Source organism: Mesoplodon densirostris, chromosome 1, assembly GCF_025265405.1.
Source record: "Mesoplodon densirostris isolate mMesDen1 chromosome 1, mMesDen1 primary haplotype, whole genome shotgun sequence".
Lineage (NCBI taxonomy): Eukaryota > Metazoa > Chordata > Mammalia > Artiodactyla > Ziphiidae > Mesoplodon > Mesoplodon densirostris.
Window position 1 is genome coordinate 179,847,158 of NC_082661.1, and position 19,284 is coordinate 179,866,441.

Below are 19,284 nucleotides of genomic sequence, written 5' to 3' on the forward strand. Positions count from 1 at the left end.
AGACCTACTAGGGAATGGACTTGAGGATATGGGGAGGGGGAAGGGTAAGCTGTGACAAAGTGAAAGAGCGGCATGGACATATATACACTACCAAACGTAAGGTAGATAGCTAGTGGGAAGCAGCCGCATAGCACAGGGAGATCAGCTCGGTGCTTTGTGACCACCTGGAGGGGTGGGATAGGGAGGGTGGGAGGGAGACGCAAAAGGGAGGGGATATGGGAACATATGTATATGTATAACTGATTAAATTTGTTATAAAAAAAAAAGAGTTCGAAAGATGGATAGTGGTGACAGTTTCATAACAATGTGAGTGTACTTAATGCCACAGTACACTTGTACTTTTTAAGTGCACCAGTGTACACTTAAAAACAGTCAGAGTGGTAAATGTTATATCTATTTTACCACAATAAAAAATGGTAAAATAAAGAAAGCAAAAATAGTGTGTACATCATGGGGACATTGACTGGATTAGACAAAATCTTAACAAATCTTTGGTGTCATTCTTATTATTGTCATGAGCTCTCTGACTGACTTGCTGTGCTGACCAGAGTTCTCTCTGTAAATTGAGGAGTGGTGTTGTGCTTTTATGCCAGTCCTGTAAGCTTGGTTGACATAAGCCTATCAGAGAGCAAGAGAGAGTACTCTGTTCTCCATAAGCTGGTGAATGGTGCTTTTATCCAAGAATTCCAAGAAAAATCTTGTGATGTACCTTTCTAAATTATTATGAATAATTTATTAAAATCATTATCCATGATGTTCTTCAATGTCAACTAGGTAAGTGTCTATGTGATAAACTCCTGAAATTCTAATATCAGGAAAGAAATGCATTTCTTCTGATGCACTGGTATGCTTTTGTTCATCAGACAATAAAAACCCTATGACCTATTGCATTTCCCTGTTTACACAGGAAGACCCAGGTAATATTGTAGACTAAGAGTTATAACTGGCCTTAAATGGTCGTTACCTCTTCTTATCTCTAGATAATATGATTTGACCTCTCTTTTAACAGTAGCCTTATCCAAGTGTCCCTTTATTGTATACTACACTAAATTAGTTTGTAAACTTCAATCAAAGAAACAGTAATAATGAAAAGGGAACACAGTAAAGAGAAAAAAATTAAATGGTCCAAATTCTCGATCATGTCTCCCCAGCTGCCCTGAACCTGAGACCCCAAAATAAAATGAACAGTGACTCAGAGCTGTCTTGAGATTCCCCAGGTGTAGGAGGGAATGGACCCACCAGGCTGGGCCATCTTACCTTGTCAATGCTCGCCTGCCTGCAGGGAAATGAGAATGTGAAGCCCAAAGGCAGCTGGGCTCCCGTGAGGCCCATGTAGTCCAGGAAGTCAGCGATGCACTGCACAATGTGGTCAAACAGCTGCAGGGAGAGAGCGGCAGTCATGCCAGGCCTGCACTGTACAGGGTGGCAGGCTGGCACCTCGGAGTGTGGAACCCCCTGCCCAGCATTTACCTCCTCGCCAGTGCCCTGCATGATCTCCAGGGGGATGGCGAAGATCTTGTTGTACATTCGCACTGACCTCCGTCCGCTTCTGATCTTCACCAGGAGGACCCGGAAGTTGGTTCCCCCCAGATCCAGGGCGAGGAACTTTCCTTTCTCTATGGTGGAGAAAGTGGGGGCTGCATTCCACCGGCACGCACCGAGCAGGGTCTTGTGTGCAGGCATTGGGAGGAAGTGTCCAGATGGTAGCCCCTGGGAACAGCATCTGGGTCTTCACACACATGGAACCTAACTTAGATATTCTTCACTGCCAGTGCCGTGGATCAACCAAAGCAAATAGATTCAGCAGAGTACTAACCTACCCCAACCCTCCTCCCTCCATTATAGACATGAACCCAAGGCTCTTGAAACAAAAGACCTAACTGGATTTAAGGAGTTTTGACACAAGCTCTGGGTGGCCCATCAGAGAAGGGAGCTGTGCACGGCCCACCTGTGCCATCTGGCATCCCGCAGACGTAGGTGGGCAGCATCTTGACCGTGGCCAGCGGGTGGGTGTCCCTCTTCAGCCCGTACTCGAACTCAACCCGCATCTTGTCCCGAATGTCCACAAGTTGCTCTCGGGTCAGCCGGAACAAAGCTAGCACCTTGTCAATCTGCTTCCGCTGGGCCTGCACGCGGGAGGCCACTGCGGTTACCATGGCGGCCCCCTTGGTGCTGCCACTCTCCGACAGGAGGAAGCGGACGTCACAGTTCGGGACCAGTCTCCTCACCACCTTGTGCAGGCGTTTTGGGTATCTAGAGGTGGAGGGGGGATGGCAAAATATGTAAAAATCATAAAGGCCCGGGCCCAGCCAATAGGAACAGACACAGGTGTAGCAGAGGAAAGGGTTCCCGGGGAGCTCTGCTGGGCCAAGGCTCACCCCTTCAGTTGCTGGATGGAGGGGGAAGATGGGGGTGACTAGGGGTAGGGACCAGGGCAGCTGGGACAGTGGAAGGGACACTTGGAAGGCTCAAAGAAGTGGTTATTTTATCACTAGTATTATAAGCAGTAGGGCATGTCCACACATAATGTATTGGCTGAACATCATCTCTGCCCAAAAGGGAAGGGTTCTTTCCCTAGCTCTTCCCAGGTGTACCCACCTGACTTCCAATAACACCTCTGTTAGTCAGAGGAACTTCTGTGCTCCCTCCTTCTGGGAAATTCTCATTTCCCTGTTTGTTTACTGTCTGCCAGCCCAACAGAACTTAGGCTCCATAAGCGTAGGGACTGTGTTTTCTTCACTGCTCTGTTACCTTGCTTACAACAGAGCCTGACAAGTAGCAGGTGCTTAATGAAACTTTGAGGAATAAAGGCAAAAGGATAAAAGCGATGAAAGAATGAATAGTTGAATAGTGTTTTTTACTGCTGTTATTCTTTCCCCCCGCAAGTAGACTCAAACGATACTGTCTTCCTACTGGTATCTTTCATGTGGACTTGGCAACCCCTGCCATCCTGATTTTTCCCCATTTATAACTGGGTGTATCTTACTTTCCAATCTTACCACATAGCAAGTATTCAATAATAATGGATAGACAGATGAATAGATGGATAGACAGATGGATAAACACAGGGCTTTGCTAGTCAGGCCATTGGTTTTAGCAGAATATTCCTTTAAGAATGATCCCCTAAAGCAACCCAGCCAGCTAGATGAATGTAATCTCTGGATTCACCCCTTCCCCTGTAATCTCAGAACCACAGAAGGCAGTTGGGTCCAGCAACCCAGAGAAGCAGCGTCGTTTAGAGACAAAACTGGACTCGGTTCCAAGCAGACAGACTGGACTCATTTGCAGGGGGTGTGGGCCGGCGGCCAGCACTCACTGGGGGTGGATCTTGTAGAGTGTGCCATCCATGCCCACCGTGGTCCGGAGCCGCACCAGCTTCTTGTTCTCCCGCAGGCGTGTTAGGATGGCTGCCAGGGCCGCTGCACAGAGATTGGCTGAGCGGAAGGAAACGATGGTGCAGACGTGCTGGACCGCGATGCAGTCAGCCTCTGAAGGCTCCAGGCCCAGATCCGTCAGGATCTCTCTTGTATTAGCCAGGCCTTCTTTATACCTGGCCAGGGGATAGGAATGAGAGGACCACACTTCTCCATCCTGTGGGAGTCCCCCTCAGAGAGCCAGCATTCCCACCTCTCAGGACTGTGAAAATAAACAGGCTGGCACATAGTCATAGGATAATAATGACGATTTCAACAATGATCACGGTAGCCACCATTTATTGCACACTATGTGCCAGGTGCTTGTCTAAGGACTTGACATGTGTTAACTCAGCCCTCACGACAATCCTGGTGGGAGTACTGTCATTATCCTATTGCACAGAAGAGGGGTCTGGGGCACAGACAGGGTAGGTAACCTGTCCACAGGCACAAAGCTGGTAAGTGCAAGGGGCAGGATTTGAACTCAGGCAGCTCGATTACAGAGCCCACCCTTCTAAGCATCCTGTGCTATACTGCCTTTTACAGAAACTCAGTCTCTGCCAAGCTCTGCATAAACACAGACTCTGAGAGTCAGATGTCACCCTGTTGAACTCAGAATCCAAGCTGATTGCAAAGCTCAGGGCAATGCCAGGGTTTCTAAGCCTGAGGAACAGGACCCTGGGTTGACTGGGGCCAGCCACCATCACCAGTCAGCTCCCCACTGCACACCTTTGTGTGAGCCCCCTAATCACCAAAGCCAAAGCCAAAGCCAGTCCCTGACAGCACCAGGTAGAGAAGGTTATTGCTATAGCAGGAATTCTTAACTTGGATTCCATGCTTGGGTTTTAACGGGTCCAAGGATGCCCTGGTATTATAAGCAAAATGGTGTGCAAATGTGCATTTTGGGGGTAAAGGGTCCAGAACTGAAATCAGATTCTCAAAGTGGTCTGTGACCCTAAAAAAGCTATGTCACCACTTCAGTGAGGAAAAAGGTAACAAAACATGAGGAGGGTGCAGACCTCCGATAGCAGAATCCCTGGCTGCTGAAACCAACAAGAAGCCACATGTGAGGCATGGCAGGCATTGCTAATCCACCTGAAGCTGTGTCCAGGTATGAAATCGTCCCGTGAAGAAGGAAGATCTGGTTCCTTCTGTGCACCACCACCATGAGCACACCACTCCTTGGTTGCCTACCCTAACCCTCTGCAGAGTCAAGGTGGAAGGGACCCTGCCAGCAGCTTACTTCTCCATGGCAGCCACGTGCCGTGTTTCAATCTTGCCCTTAATGTGGAGAGCGGAGGATTTCTCGCCGCCAAACAGGAGACCTGCCTTGGCCATCTTCAGCAAGATGAGCCTGACGAGTTCACCTAAGTACAGGCCGCTGATCATCTTCTCAAACCTACAATTTGGTGAACAGATCAGTGGCAGCAATGCCTTTGGTTATGCAGCATCCTTTCCCAAAGCCCATGAGCCACAGCCCGTGGTTTGGAGCATGAGTAGTGGAAGGGCCTCTTTACAGGTCAGGAGGCCTCAGTCCCTGTCCCAGCTTGGGGTGCCCTTGGGAGCCCACTCATCCTCTCTGAGCTACATTCTTCTCACCTGTAAAAGGGGAGGACTAAACTAGAGGAAACCTAAGATTCTTTCCTGATCACAAAGTGCTTGATTCCAAAAATCTTTATCTCAAATCACCCTTGGCCATGGGGGTGCCATTCTCATATCAGGCATAAGGAATCTCAACTTCAGAGACTTCAAGTACTTTCCCAGGATCACCAACCACAGTGTGACAAATCCAAATTTCAAACGTTTCCAACTCCTACACATGTTTCTGCCCAAGAGAGAAACATGCTGTGCCTGTGAGATGGGCTTGGATAGCTCCAGAGAGATTCTACAGTAATATGGATGAAATATCCCACCAGGCTACCTACACCTGGACTCTCAGTCTGCATACAACAAGCAATTACTTACTGTTTCCCAAGTAAACTATTAAATATAATTTTTATTCTGCAAACATAAGATACAAAATCAAGGACAACCTGTTTTCTAATCAACTTTATCTATTTCATATAAAGTCTTAGAACATTGCAGAAACAAGACAATCACAAGAAATCCAGGTTGGGTTTGGGGGAGTAGAATTTATTTTAAGTGAAATGGATAGGATGAGGATGATAAAGTCCCCCAAATGGCACCACTTCCTTGGGCTGTGGCTGCTCTGTGTCACCAGTGAAATGGGTGTGTGCTGGGGGCCAGGTGCATCCAAAGCAGAAATTTGCTCCCCAGGTATGCACTTCTAGTGTTGAGTGGTTTCTAGGAGGTACTTAAAATATTTATTACCAGGGCTTCTTGGGAAAACGGCTGATTTCAGGGCTGGGGCTGGGAAAGTGCATGGTGAGCCTAGAGCATCTTACTGTGCCAGAAAATAAGGAAGTACTTAGAGTGATGGAATCATGTCAAAAGGACACAGGGACTAGCTTGAAGGAGCTTCCACTGGCTAAATCTGAAAAGACTTTGAATATCAAAAGAAATATAATAGGAAGGAATTATAACCCATTAAATTAAAAAAGAATCCATATTAGTATAAGTAGATAAATGGAGGAGATAGGAAAGCTCTTACTTATAGTAGAATAACAACTAATAACCTACAGGGAATGATGGATCTAGAAATTCATCAATGGATGTTAAAACTAGAGAGTGAAAGTTTAATGAGAAACAGGATATTTACATAGTCTCAAAGTATCTCTTCACCAGATACTTATTCATTATACAGGGAATAACAATAACCTTATGGTGCAGAAACCTCTTTCATATCCCCTTAACCAAGTGATCTGAGTTAGCATCCCCAGTAACGGAACAAACAACATGTGCTTCCAGATCCGATGCCCAGGGGAGGACACACACTACTTGTGTGATAGTCCTGCCAAAAATACATCGCCTGAATCTAATCATGAGGAAACGTCAGGCAAATCCAAGTTGAGGGACATTCTGTGAAATAAATGGCTTGCATGCTTGAAGATCGTGAAAACCAAACAGATATTACAGAAGATTAAAGGAGGCTAAAGAGACATGGCAGCAACACATAATGTGTGATCCTGGACCTGGACTGGGACAATTTTTTTTTTTTTTTATAAAGGACATTAGTAGGGCAGCAGGTGAGTTTTGAATAAGATCTGTAAATTAGAGATTAGAACTGATTAAGTGTTAATTTCCTAATTTTGATAAGTATACTTTAATTATATAAGAGAATGTAATTCTTTTCAGATAATACACTCTGAAGTATTTAGGGGTGAAGTGATATTATGTTTGCGATTTTAGTCTCAAATGTTCAGAAAAATAATCTTATATAGACATATGTGTATTTTATGTATATGTGTATTTTATGTGTCTGTGTATATACATGTATACACAGAGAGAGAATGGTGCTATTAGGGAATTTGAGTGAAGGGGAATTTTATACTATTTTCACTACTTTTTTGTAAGTCTGAAATTGTTTTTTAAAATTTTAAGCGTTTTTGTTTTGTTTTTTTTTCTCACGGGCCCAGCTGCTCTGCGGCATGTGGGATCCTCCCGGACCAGGGCACGAGCCCCTGTCCCCTACATCGGCAGGCGGACTCTCAACCACTGTGCCACCAGGGAAGCCCTTTAAGCGTCTTTTCCTTCAACACTTTTTTTTTTAAACAAACACTTAATGAGCTGCAATAATATGTAAGACCCTATGTGTAGAAAGGAAAGGAAAATCACAGGTGTAGCCGCCTTCAGGGAGCTCAGCATACAGGCAGAGCTGAGGCAGACCCTGAACACTTATACTACTGGTGAGTGTGGGATGGGAGCAGAGAAAGGCTCGGCAAGACCTGAGACTGAGAGGGACTCACACCAGGTGCTGCATGATTAGGTCTCGGAGAAGGAGGGGGCGGGGCAGAAGGGGCACACAAATGAGGAGTGTGTGCTCCCTCAGGCTGCACTGGTTTGTTCTGTGGCCACTCATCCAAATGCGCCAAGAAGGCAGGACACCTAGTTCACAGCTGTATCTCCCCTACATCTGGACTGAATTCAAATCAGGGATATGACCTACGGGAAATCACTCAATTTCCTTGGCTTTCACTTTCCTCATCTGTCCGGTGAAACTGAAATACAAGCCTTGATTCATAAACTCCCTGTGATGGATAACGAGTCACAGCTAAGAAGCCTCCCAGGTATACAGCATGCCTGAGTAAGTGGACATTTACTGGTGCCGATGACCAGATTACAGCGCAGGGTACTCACAGCTGCTTCCCGGGGTTGAGAGAGCCGAGGTCCAGCTCCTGGTCGAACTCGGTACGGATGTCCTCCAGGGCCCCGTCGTCCCCGAACGCCCCCCACTCGGTGTTGATGCACATCCTCCCTTCGTCGCCTTCCACCAGCTCGATGTTGCTCATGTCCTCCATGTAGCACGCGTTGGTGCCGGTGCCTGGACGAGGGATCAGGGAGAAAACAGAGACGTGAGGGCTCCCAGCTGGACAAAGACAGAGGGGACTCTCAACTGCCCAAGAGTCCTCTGAACGCATCACAAAGTGCTTTTGATCCACTCCGGGGGCTGGTTCTCACTGAGGGAAGCAGCTTTTGGCGAGCTGGGGAGTTCATGAGGAATAAAGCTGACATGCCAAGTCTACACTTGTCAGGGTGTTAATGGTTTGCTGTTATCAATGGAGTCAATTGTGAAGAAGTCCCTGATGAATATGTATGAAAGCTGACAGTATATTTACTAAGAGGAGGATGAGTTAACCAAACTTCGTAAATAAGTTAAAAAAAAATCACCGACCCACAGTAATATTTTTAATCCTTTCCCTATGCTACTTAGCTTCTTCTCTATTTGATACTAAAAACATTCCTTACTCATAGCCTGCCACAAATTGTTCCTAGCATAAGTTACATCCTTATCCATGACAGTGATTAGCTATCACATAAGAAAGCAACATGCCATTGTTCAAACACAAACTCACTCCAAGGAAATACCTCAGACACTTGAGTAGTGGTGAGTGGCTGCAGATAGGCACAATCTGCAGCCAGTAGGTTTGGGACCTACTGGGATAATGGAAATGTGCTCATTGGATTGTGGTGATGGTTACAAAACTCTATAAATTCACTAAAAGTCACTGAATTATACAACTAAATGAGAGGATTTTATGCCTCAGTAAAGCTATTTTTGTTTTTGTTTTTGGCCACATCGCATGGCTTACGGGATCTTAGTTCCCCAACCAGGGATCGAACCCAGGTCCCCAGCAGTGGAAACACAGAGTCTTAACCACTGATTGCCAGGGAATTCCCCAATAAAGCTGTTTAAAAAAAATATTTTAAAAAAATATATCTTCCCCTGGCTGATACTCTGGTGTCAGAATTTTAAAGCCAACATGAGAAATAAGACATGCAGAGAATCAGAGTGTAATAGAATATTTGGAAAAAGCTTTTCTCAGAAAAGCACAGACACTGTTTGGGCATGGCACCCAATTGGCAGGTTACCAGACACAGTCACTAAGACAGACACAGTGGGCAGTAGCAGATGCCATGATAGACAAGCGCCAGGCCTATTCAGAGGTGTGGGGCTCCAGAAACAGGAAGGCAGATCAAGCCCCTCCGCTGTAAAGATCCTGCCCTTTGGGAAAGTCAGGCTGAGGAGAGTGAGTTGGAAATTAAGAAAAAGCAATTCAGAAAACTTCCCCCAATAGTGGTAAAGGAAAAGGGAAGCTGCAGGGATGTTTGAGAACAGCCTATAAACCCGGTCCATTTGGCCTTACTGTCCCCTGCACAGTCTTCTCATGGACCCCTCCAGCAGAGCCCCTCCCAGCTCAGGTGTTGGGACCACCCACCAGACACCCCCGCTGAGCTGCAGCCTCCCTGGTCCAGGCCCACACGCAGCAACGAAGGCCCAACGCAGCCAAAAAATAAATACATTTATAATTTAAAAATAAACAAAAATGCACACCCCACTTATCCATCCGCCACCCAAAGTCCTCCCGTGCCCTGTCACCCCTGGGGTAAAAGCCAAAGACCTTCCAGTGACTGTGCTCCGTGTCCTCGGCCACCTGCCCAGTCCTGTCCACTCTCTCACGTGAAAGGCCCTCTACCCTCAGCCTCAGTCGCTTTGATTCAGCCTTTTAGGGTTTCTCGAGCACCCCAGACTCATTCCCATCTCAGAGGCCACAGGGACTCTCTTCCTCACCAGCCCTGCTTCGCTCCCTCTTCCTCGTCACTGAGGTCCCTGCTCGAATGTCACCTCTCAGCAAGGCCCGGCCTGACCACCGTACCACAGTCACTCTCAGTCACATCACCCTGCTTTATATTCCTTATCATACTAACCACCACCTGAAATTATGTTACTTGTTTAGGCCTTTTCGGTCTCTCACCCACCTCGGCACTGAAAGCTTCATGAGCACAGGAACCTTTGGGACTCTCACCACTGAGAATCTGATGCAGAGCACAAGGCCTGGCACAAAATGGGCACTCAGTAAACACTTGTTGAATGAATGCGTATATTAATTTTCTATCTCCCTATGTTGCTTCTTCTAAGTAGAAAGTGCCAATAACTTTCCCACAGAATTTACTCAGAGTTCCCCGAAACTAAGCCCCAAACCAACCCCTTTCACCCTCCTCCAGAAAGGAAGTCAAACTGAGTTACCAATGATGACACCAACTTCACAGTAGGGATCATCATAGGCGCACGTCATCATGGTCCCCACGGTGTCATTGACCAAAGCCAGGATGTCCACATCTAAGTCCTGCTGGAACACAAGCCCCAGAGGGCATCAGTGGGTGGGAGGGAGGTGTTATCCCTTTATGTTTCCCCATAGAGGAAGCAAAAGCAGTGAAGGTGCCTGGTTGAGACAGTCTCTAGGTCCTGCCTGTAAGGAATAAGGCCTTTGTCAAGGATCAGGGGAGAGAAAGAGCAGTTGGGAGCCGAAGAGTGAAATTCATGCTCCTGCTCTGTGGGTGAAAGCGTCTGAGCAATGAAAATACGAGGGATCGATCACCAGGACTCCAGCCCATGTTTGAGGGACCCTGAGAAAAGCATGTTTATCCTAGGAGCAATAGTGTTTCCAGGAGAAAACACCAAAGTCCTTGCCCATGGGGACATTTTAACCAGCCTCAGCCAAGTCCTCTCCGTGGGCACCACCATGGGTTTCCCGTTCTACCAAGTCAACGTGGGTTATTACTCCATGGTTCCACAAGGTTTGGGGGAGCATTTTAAAGTGAAGTGAAAACAATAAGAGAAAAACAAAGGGTACAGAAGAACATGAGAGCAACTTTAAAGAGAAAAAAGACTGGAAGGGTATACATCAATATATTCCTCATGCTGTCAGGGTAGCAAGTCATTTGGGTTTATTTGTGTACTTCTCAGCTCTGCAAGGAGCATGTCTTGCTTTTATAGTTCTTTAAATTATCATAAAATGTATTCAACAAACAGAGATACTCAATGAGTAGAGAGTAGAAAGTGGGATCAAGAGCCAGACAGGAAAGAAAGTGACCTTTTAAGCCTCAGAGAGGAAAGGTGGTGGTTGGAGCATCACACACAGCATCAGGCCTAAACAAGACCCCCGACGGGCTGTGGCAGCTGGGGAGGCCCCAGGGAAGTGCGGGTCACCCTTCAACAGTGATCGGAACACTCTCCACATGCCAAGGCTCACCGGTGGGTTTATCCAAATCGGCAGCATCTGTGCTACGGTGAGACCTTCCCTAAGGTCAAATCCATCTCTGATTCTCCTTCGAGGGCAGGCATGTAGGAGACAACCCTCCCCCACATCCTCCCCTCACCCCCGCAAGAGAAAGGGGCTAGAACTGGGAGACCTCCCCACACAGAGGTGGATTCCTTACCTTGTGTTTTCTCATAGCGTTGGCCAGAGAGCTCACTACGTCTGTGTCCTGAACTCCCCGCGCCTTAAACTTCTTTGTCCATGAAAGCAGGACACCCTGGGGAAAGATTTCAGATCCAGACAAAATAAGGAAGGCACTCAGTTCTGAAAATGAGCTGCAGAAATGTCATGCTTAAAGTGGCCTTCTCTTCTTTAAGCTGAATCACACCAATCCTTTCAACATTTCTCCAGAGGCCTTTTGTAATAATTTCGACATGTTTATTACTCTCATCTGAGCAGTTTAAAACATCATACATAGGGGCAGAAAGAACAATGGCTGCAGAGAACACTTAGATTCATAAGACATTGTCCAAGTCATTTAACCTCTCTGAGCCTCAGTTTACTCACCTGTAAAATGGAAACATCAGTTCCCTGCCTCTGTCACAGGATTGCTCTGATAGAAGTACCGGCATACGGTAGATGCATGATGTGAGCAGAATGCCTGGTGTGCCAGGTCCACAAAGCAGAACTGACGTGTTACTTTGTAAGCCTCCCTCAGAGACTTCATTTCAACTTAGAAAAACAGTTCTCAATTTGCATTATCAATTATCTGCTTACAATTGGTGTTTCTCAAGAGTTTCATGTCTAACATAGCAAATAATCACAGAATTTTTCAGACTGGAAGAGAACTTGGAGATTAAGAGACTTGCCCAAGGTCACATAGTCAAGAGGAGCTGAGCCCAAACTTACTAACTCTGACCATCCCCACCCCCTCAGTTTATGGATAAAGCAGCCAAGCTTTAGAGAGGAAGGAAGCTGTTCCAGGTGTCACAGTGAGTGAAGGACAGAGCCCAACTGGAACATAGGTCTCTGACGCACCCCCCCCCAGTGACCAGGTTTCTCCCTGCACCACAGCGCTGCCTAGTGGTAGCACTAAATTCTGCCCTCATGGGCTATGGTAACATCCCTGCCCCACCAGACAGAGGAGTGAGAGATTGTAGGGTGGCGTCCCCCCAAAAAGGATGCTAGAGACAATGTGGGACCTGTTGGGGGGAGTATATATGGGGGAGTGGGGAATAAATGCATGTGATGTATTGTTAAGTGAAAAAAAGCTGTACATACAACTACATATTTTTAAATTACACATACAGTATAACACCAGTATTTAATATAGATATGACTGGAAGGGCGTATCTCTGAAGGTTGGGCTTAGAGGAGATTTCTATTTTCTTCTTTAAACTTTTCAATTCCTACCCTCTTTCCTCTCTCTTCTTTTTCCTACCTTGAAAAAGTATTACCATTTTATCATCAGAAACACACACACACACACACACACACACACACAAAGAAATTTCTCTTTGGCTAAGACTTTTCCATCCCTCACTTAAATAAACAAAACAACAGCAACAGCAAACTAACATCCTCCTTTAATTCCAATGCCCTGACCTTCTTTAATCATTTTTTAGTTTTACAAAGAATCCCCCTTAGCCATACCTCCTCATAAGAAGTCTTCCCCTTCCCACCTCCTTCTGCCCTTACATGGCTGATCAGACTCCACCTTCTCCAAAGCCCTTATTTTCATGTCACAAATCTACATCTGCAGCAGAATCACGGTTAAACAGCTATGCCCACTCTCGGTTATTATTACTAACGCATTTCCTTGTGGCTGAAGCTTTTCTATTTTAGACTTCACTGAAAGGCAGCTTGGGAGGAAATTTTATAAAATGCAGGTAATTCAACTAGACTTTGAAGAGAAAAAGTTTTTCCCTTCCTCGATATAATCAAGCCACCCTTGCCTCGTTTAAATGTCGTCTGAAAACCCTCATTGGGATATAACACAAAATGGGTCAAAATGCTTTCAGGCACCTGCTGGCGTTTTTTGTTTTTTTTTTTTAAAGCATGGATCATTCTTTTTTTTTCCTTAATTTTATTTATTTATTTATTTATGGCTGTGTTGGGTCTTCGTTTCTGTGAGAGGGCTTTCTCTAGCTGCGGCAAGTGGGGGCCACTCTTCATCGCGGCGCGCGGGCCTCTCACTATCGCGGCCTCTCTTGTTGCGGAGCACAGGCCCCAGAAGCGCAGGCTCAGTAATTGTGGCTCATGGGCCCAGTTGCTCCGCGGCATGTGGGATCTTCCCAGACCAGGGCTCGAACCAGTGTCCCCTGCATTGGCAGGCAGATTCTCAACCACTGCGCCACCAGAGAAGTCCACCTGCTGGCATTTTAAACAACATTCTAGACCTGTGTCTTTTTGGAAAGTCAGTGTGGTCAGGGAGTTTGGGAGCTTGGGTTGAGCCATTCTTGGCTGTGTGGCCTTGGTTAAGTCTCTTAACCTCTCTGAACTGCATTTTCTCAAATATAAAGTGGAAAGAATTATATCTCCCTCATATGATTGCTTTAGGATTTAAATGAGGTTATACACATAAAGAGTTCATCAGAGTGCAAGACAGTGTCAAAATCTGAGATACAGTCTATCATCATCATCATCATCATCATCTTCCTTCTTGAGGTCTCTGTTCCTAAGCTCAAATAAGAGGTGTTTAACTATTCGGTGAATTGAGGCCTGATTCCTGACTTCTCCCACTTCCCCTGCTGACTCGGGGGAACTCTGCTCTTCCAGTCTGCAAACACAAGCGAAGCTCCACCTGGCCTCTTCTAACATTCCCTGAAACCTTCTTCACACTATTTTTTTCTAATTCTTTCTCAAGAAAATAATTAAAAAGTAAACCTCAGACCATCTCCCATATAGACAGATGATGGCAAATTCTCATTCAACGGAATCCAATAAATGATAGATTGAACTTTTCAATTGTCAGATAGTTATCAAATAGCTATTAAATATAAGACATTGTACTAGAGACCCTGGGGATGGAAAGGAAGAACAATATAAAATAGTGCCTGCCCTCCAGAAACATCTGTGGAATTGGGGGACAAGGTACAAAAGAATGAAGAGACAAGTTGTATAGGGACAATTGTCAAAACCTTGCAGCTACCATTGACCCACAAGGCACAGTGCTCAGCGCATTACAGATGCTTTGTCTAAGCTTCACCTCAGCCTAGCAAGTAGATATTATCCTTGTTTTACAGATAAGAAAACAAGGGACCCAAGAAGTTAAGTAACTTGCCCAGGGGACACAACTTGTTCCGAGCCAGGATTCAAAGCCAGGTCTGTGGAATGTGAAAACCCATTCCCTTTCCACTATCCCATTATCAATAAGCAGCTCAAGCCAACAATATCAAACACATCCCAAGTCAAGGTGGTCCATGAATTGACTATGAGCTGGGTGTCATGACCAGTCCATGCAGCAGGAGCTCACAGGCCACCACCCCAGGCAGGAGTGGCCTGCAGAGACCTGACTTGTGACAATAACCCCCGGCCCAAGAAAAGCTCATTGTCCTTTTATATGGCCCCTTGTTTATTATCACAGATTCACATAAGATCAGCTTTGCCTTCTCCCTGTTTACAAATTGAAAATCTGAGGCACACAGAGATGGATTACCGGAGACTCCAGCTAGCTAGTGGCACAGCTGAGCCTATACATCCCAGGTACTGGGTCTGTTCAGTAACACTGTCACTCCAGTGACCCCACCTCAGTGCTCCTCCTAAGCGCTCGCTGTAGAGGGAGACTCCCCAAGTCTTCCCCCTCTTATTCTAGTTAGCTGTGTCAGTGCTTCTGAGAGTGGTCGCCAGACCAGCAGCATTCATATCACCCGGTAACCTATTAGAAATAACAAATCTAAGGCCCCACTGATTAAGAAACTCCTGCATGGGGCCCAGCAATCTGTGTTTAACAAACCCTCCAGGAACTCCGACGCAACCAAGGTCTGAGAACCACTGAGCTTGGTGGTGAAAACCATTTTGTTCCCTGTGCTGTGCGCCTAGGAAGTGTAAAATCAAGGCGGCCGTGTTAACATATTCCCTGCCTCACAATTCCACCTCACTGTTTAAAAAAAAAGAAAAAACAGACAAGAAAACTCCTGCTGATCTCTCCTGCTGCCAGCCTGACCCCTGCACGTGCCATTCTCCAGCCCCAAACCCAAATCCTATCCAGCTCCTTCCCTCCCTTGCACCTGCCTTACCTCTTCTAATTTAGTCTGTTTGCAGGGAAAAGAAAAGGTTAGGCCAAGAGGTAATTTCTTCTGCATCAGCTCTTTGGTTTTCATGAAATCTGCCAGACAGTCAGCTACGTATTCAAACAGCTGCAGAGAAGAGAAAGCACAGGACACGGGGTTAAGGCACTGTCACCCAGGAACTTGATGCCAAGGCCTTCCCCCACCTTCACAGAGCTCCTGCCCTGCTACCTCTGTGCCATTCCCTCGGATAATTTCATTGGGTGTTGGGTAGAACTGACTCTCCATCTGGACATTTCGTTTCCCCTCTTCGGAGACTTGCACCTTCAAGACTCGAAACTTAGATCCTCCAAGATCCAGGGAAAGAAACTCCCCGTTTTCTATTAAAAAACAAAGCCAAAAATGTTATCATTTATTGAGGGTCTGCTAAATAGCAAGCTCTGTGTTCAAAGTTGGAACTGTAATAAATGTCATGAAGTCTCACAACCACCCCACAAGCCAGGTATCATTATGCCCACGCGCCAAGACTCCAGAAGTGTGGCCGTTGATTTGTGCCCTCCAAGGGGCAAAGCTGGGGTGTGACCCAAGTCTGCCTGCCTCTGCAGCCTCAGACCTGTCCACTGGGCCATCCAGGAAGGAATAAACGCATTCATCTGGAGAGGGCAAATGTGAACTCCCTTCACGCAGGTGGTGTTAGAAATGGGCCTTGACGGTGGAGCTTATTCTAGCCCGCCACAACCCCGGCAACCAGGAGGAGAGAGCTGATACTCCGGGAAACGGGCATACGGCAGAAAAGGCAGGGGGAGTGCAGGGAAGAGAAAGCAGCCCCATACGAGCCTCAGTCTTATGGGCAGAGAGGAGACACTCCAGGGGGGAAAGGAGACAAGAACCAAATGCTGGTCCTTAAGGAGCCAAGGATGCTTAATATTTTGGGCCAGAGCCACTCCAAAAGGAGAAAATGTAACCTGACTGAGTCCAGTATAAGACAGATGCTATTAATAAAAAGGTGAAAATGACACATGTGTTGGCGTGAGGCAGCCCACCCTGATGACTTCAACTCAGATTCCAGCCAGAGTTCCTGCCTAGGACCCTGCCAGTTATCTTCAGCATCAGCCACAGATATGGGATGGGAACTCATGTGTGAAAACCCTTGAACCAACAAGTCTTTGTATAGAATTATCTGTGCTGGAAAAGTGGCTGCATGTACCAGGCATGCTTCATGACATATGGCCAAGGCACGTGTAAGTGAAACTCCATGACCACAAATCTGGTCACCCAAGTGGCCTTTCTTTGGTACCATGTGACCCTAAACACAGCTTCATGAATCTAAGGAACCAGCTGGCCATTCAGATTCACTCCTTATGAAATGTGAAATAAAACATAGAGGGAAATTGCTAGTAGGTGGTAAAAACTGAAGCGGAAGCATCCCAAACATCAGAGGTCAGCTGGGTAGCCAAGGTGGCCACATGTATGTAGGCTGAAACCGTGGAGGAAAATTCCTAAGTTCCAGTTCCCTTGAAGCCTGAGTGTACCACAGTTCCTGCCCTCAGATTCCCACAAGGTCCTGTGTGTCTCCCTTTTGGGTTTATGTGTCCTTGTACTACAAGCCTCCTTTCCTGACCTGCCTTGACTGGGTTTCTCTGTTCCTAGCAATCAAGGAACTAGTGGCAAGCCCTCCCAATGGCGTGGAGCACCGCTCTTCAAACTTTAATGTGCATGTAAATCACCCAAGAATTTTGTTAACATGCAGACTATGGTTCAGTGGAGGTGGGGCCTGAGATTTTACATTTCTAAGCAAGCTGCTGCTGCAGGACCATGGAACAAGGTTTAGAGTCCTCATTTATAGACCCAGCCAGCTGGATATTTTGCTTTTGTGGAGATTTCTGGAAAGCAAGACTCTTATCTCCCTAGATCAGCCCTGAAAGGAACCTGATGGAGCCATTTATTCAGGGAGGGACTCCAAGGAACTAATCCTGTGCAACTTTATTAGGACTCATCATGTACCAAGCAAGAGATGCTTTCACAGGTGTTATCACAGGTGTTGCACAGGAAAGAGGGTAGATCACATGATCCATGTACATATGAACATTTACTGAGCACTGACTTTGTGACAAGTGACATGCCAGGTGCTAGGGATGCAAAGATGAAAGACTGTGGGCCCCCTGGGAAGCCCATCAGAAATATAGGCAAGTAAATAAACCATTTCCACACAGTAGGGCACGCGCTCTGATTGTGCGAAGCACAGGGAGCAGTGTCTAAATCAGAGCAGGAGTCAACACCTCAGAGGAAGTGATACAGAGCTGAGTGACGAAGAAAGAGAGCGAGTCAGCCAGCCAGCCAGAGGAGAGCAGGGGTCCAGGGAGAGGAGGTCATGAGCAAAGGAATGAGATTGCCTGGGGTGGGAAAGGTCTGCACTTCTGAGCAGGAGGGACGTTGTGACAGAAATGAGACTGGCGGGCAGTCTCGGGTTAAATTAGGAAGGATTTGGAAAAGCCACCCCACCTCCAAGAAATTTGGGATTTATCCAGGTGAGGGGGAGCCACAGAAAGATTTTAACCAAGACCTGATTGAGATTTTGGGAAAACGCCTCTGACACCAACCAGGATAGACTGGAGGATTTTTTTTTTTAAACATAATTATTATTATTATTTTTTGAAGATGTTGGGGGTAGGAGTTTAGTAATTTATTTATTTTATTTTTGCTGTGTTGGGTCTTCGTTTCTGTGCGAGGGCTTTCTCTAGTTGCAGTGAGCGGGGGCCACTCTTCATCGCGGTGCACGGGCCTCTCACTATCGCGGCCTCTCTTGTTGCGGAGCACAGGCTCCAGACACGCAGGCTCAGTAGTTGTGGCTCACGGGGCTAGTTGCTCCGCGGCATGTGGGATCCTCCCAGACCAGGGCTCGAACCCATGTCCCCTGCATTAGCAGGCAGATTCTCAACCACTGCGCCACCAGGGAAGCCCAGATTGGAGGATTTTAATAAAAACCACTTGGTGTGATCCCTTCTGTAACTCTGACACAGAGAAAGGACTCATTGGACCCCAGGGAAAGGAGGACCTGCCTAGAAGAAGAGGGCAACAGCGGCAGGGGGGCCATCAGGATCTTTACGGTGATTATTAAGATCATTATGACCTCTCATCATGGGGCTGTAATGTACAGCTTGGTGACCATAGTTAATAATACTGTATTGCATATTGGAAAGTTGCTAAGAGAGTTCTTAAAAGTTCTCATCACAGGAAAAAAAAATTTGTAACCGTGTGTGTTGATGGATGTAACTCGACTTTCTGTTGCGATCTTTTTGTAATATATACAAATATTGATCAGTATGTTGTACACCTGAAACTAATGTTATATGTCAATTATGTCGCAATTTTAAAAAATAAAAAGAATACTAATTTAAAAAAAAAGAAATGATCTTTCAAGAAGGTGAGGTTTCCTTGAGAATCCACCAGCTGTAGATGATCCTCCAGTGACCTTTCAGTGGCTCCAGGCAGCCGTGGACACCAGGGGTTTCCTTCTCCTAAGCCATTGCCAGGGCTTGTGCTCCTTCCCCACTCCCTAGTGCAGCATCTCCCAAAGGCGCAGGAGGACTGAACGTGTATATTCCTGGAAAGTCACCATCTCCAGGGGGAGAGGCCTGAGAAGCCATATGTTTAGGGATCACCCCAGGTGAGTCTTATGCTCAGGCAAGTGCGGGACCCCTGTCCTAATGCAGACCCCTAGGCCCATCAGCTGAGAACACTGGGGCTCCTGGGCTCAACTTGCAAGGCTCACCCTCTGGGAGGCCTAGGAGGCTGCCTGGAAACAGAGGCCAAGAAGAGAGGCAGCTGGGATGGGGCCTAAAGAACCACTGTCACCTTCAAATCACAAGATGGGCACTTCCTGTCCCCCTTCCCTTGTGACTGGTAGAAGAGAAGGCACAAACGATAACCGTGCTTTTAAGGTACTCGTAAGAACAGTCAACTGCTGCTCCCTGACTGACAGGC

At 46.6% G+C, this 19,284-nt stretch overlaps 1 protein-coding gene across 2 annotated transcripts in view; it reads right to left on the reverse strand.

Moving 5' to 3' along the window:
* The window catches only part of HKDC1 (hexokinase domain containing 1), a 45,680-nt gene that overhangs the window by 18,971 nt on the left and 7,425 nt on the right, over nucleotides 1-19,284 (reverse strand). The window contains exons 3-12 of one of the 2 annotated variants that reach the window (XM_060092225.1): nucleotides 15,532-15,680; nucleotides 15,310-15,429; nucleotides 11,253-11,348; nucleotides 10,060-10,159; nucleotides 7,671-7,854; nucleotides 4,657-4,812; nucleotides 3,317-3,550; nucleotides 1,949-2,253; nucleotides 1,471-1,616; nucleotides 1,258-1,377 (exon numbers count right to left, since the gene is read on the reverse strand). In XM_060092225.1, the coding sequence (XP_059948208.1) occupies nucleotides 1,258-1,377; nucleotides 1,471-1,616; nucleotides 1,949-2,253; nucleotides 3,317-3,550; nucleotides 4,657-4,812; nucleotides 7,671-7,854; nucleotides 10,060-10,159; nucleotides 11,253-11,348; nucleotides 15,310-15,429; nucleotides 15,532-15,680 (1,610 nt within the window). The remainder of the gene's footprint in view (nucleotides 1-1,257; nucleotides 1,378-1,470; nucleotides 1,617-1,948; nucleotides 2,254-3,316; nucleotides 3,551-4,656; nucleotides 4,813-7,670; nucleotides 7,855-10,059; nucleotides 10,160-11,252; nucleotides 11,349-15,309; nucleotides 15,430-15,531; nucleotides 15,681-19,284) is intronic. The other variant, XM_060092234.1, reaches the window with a different exon arrangement.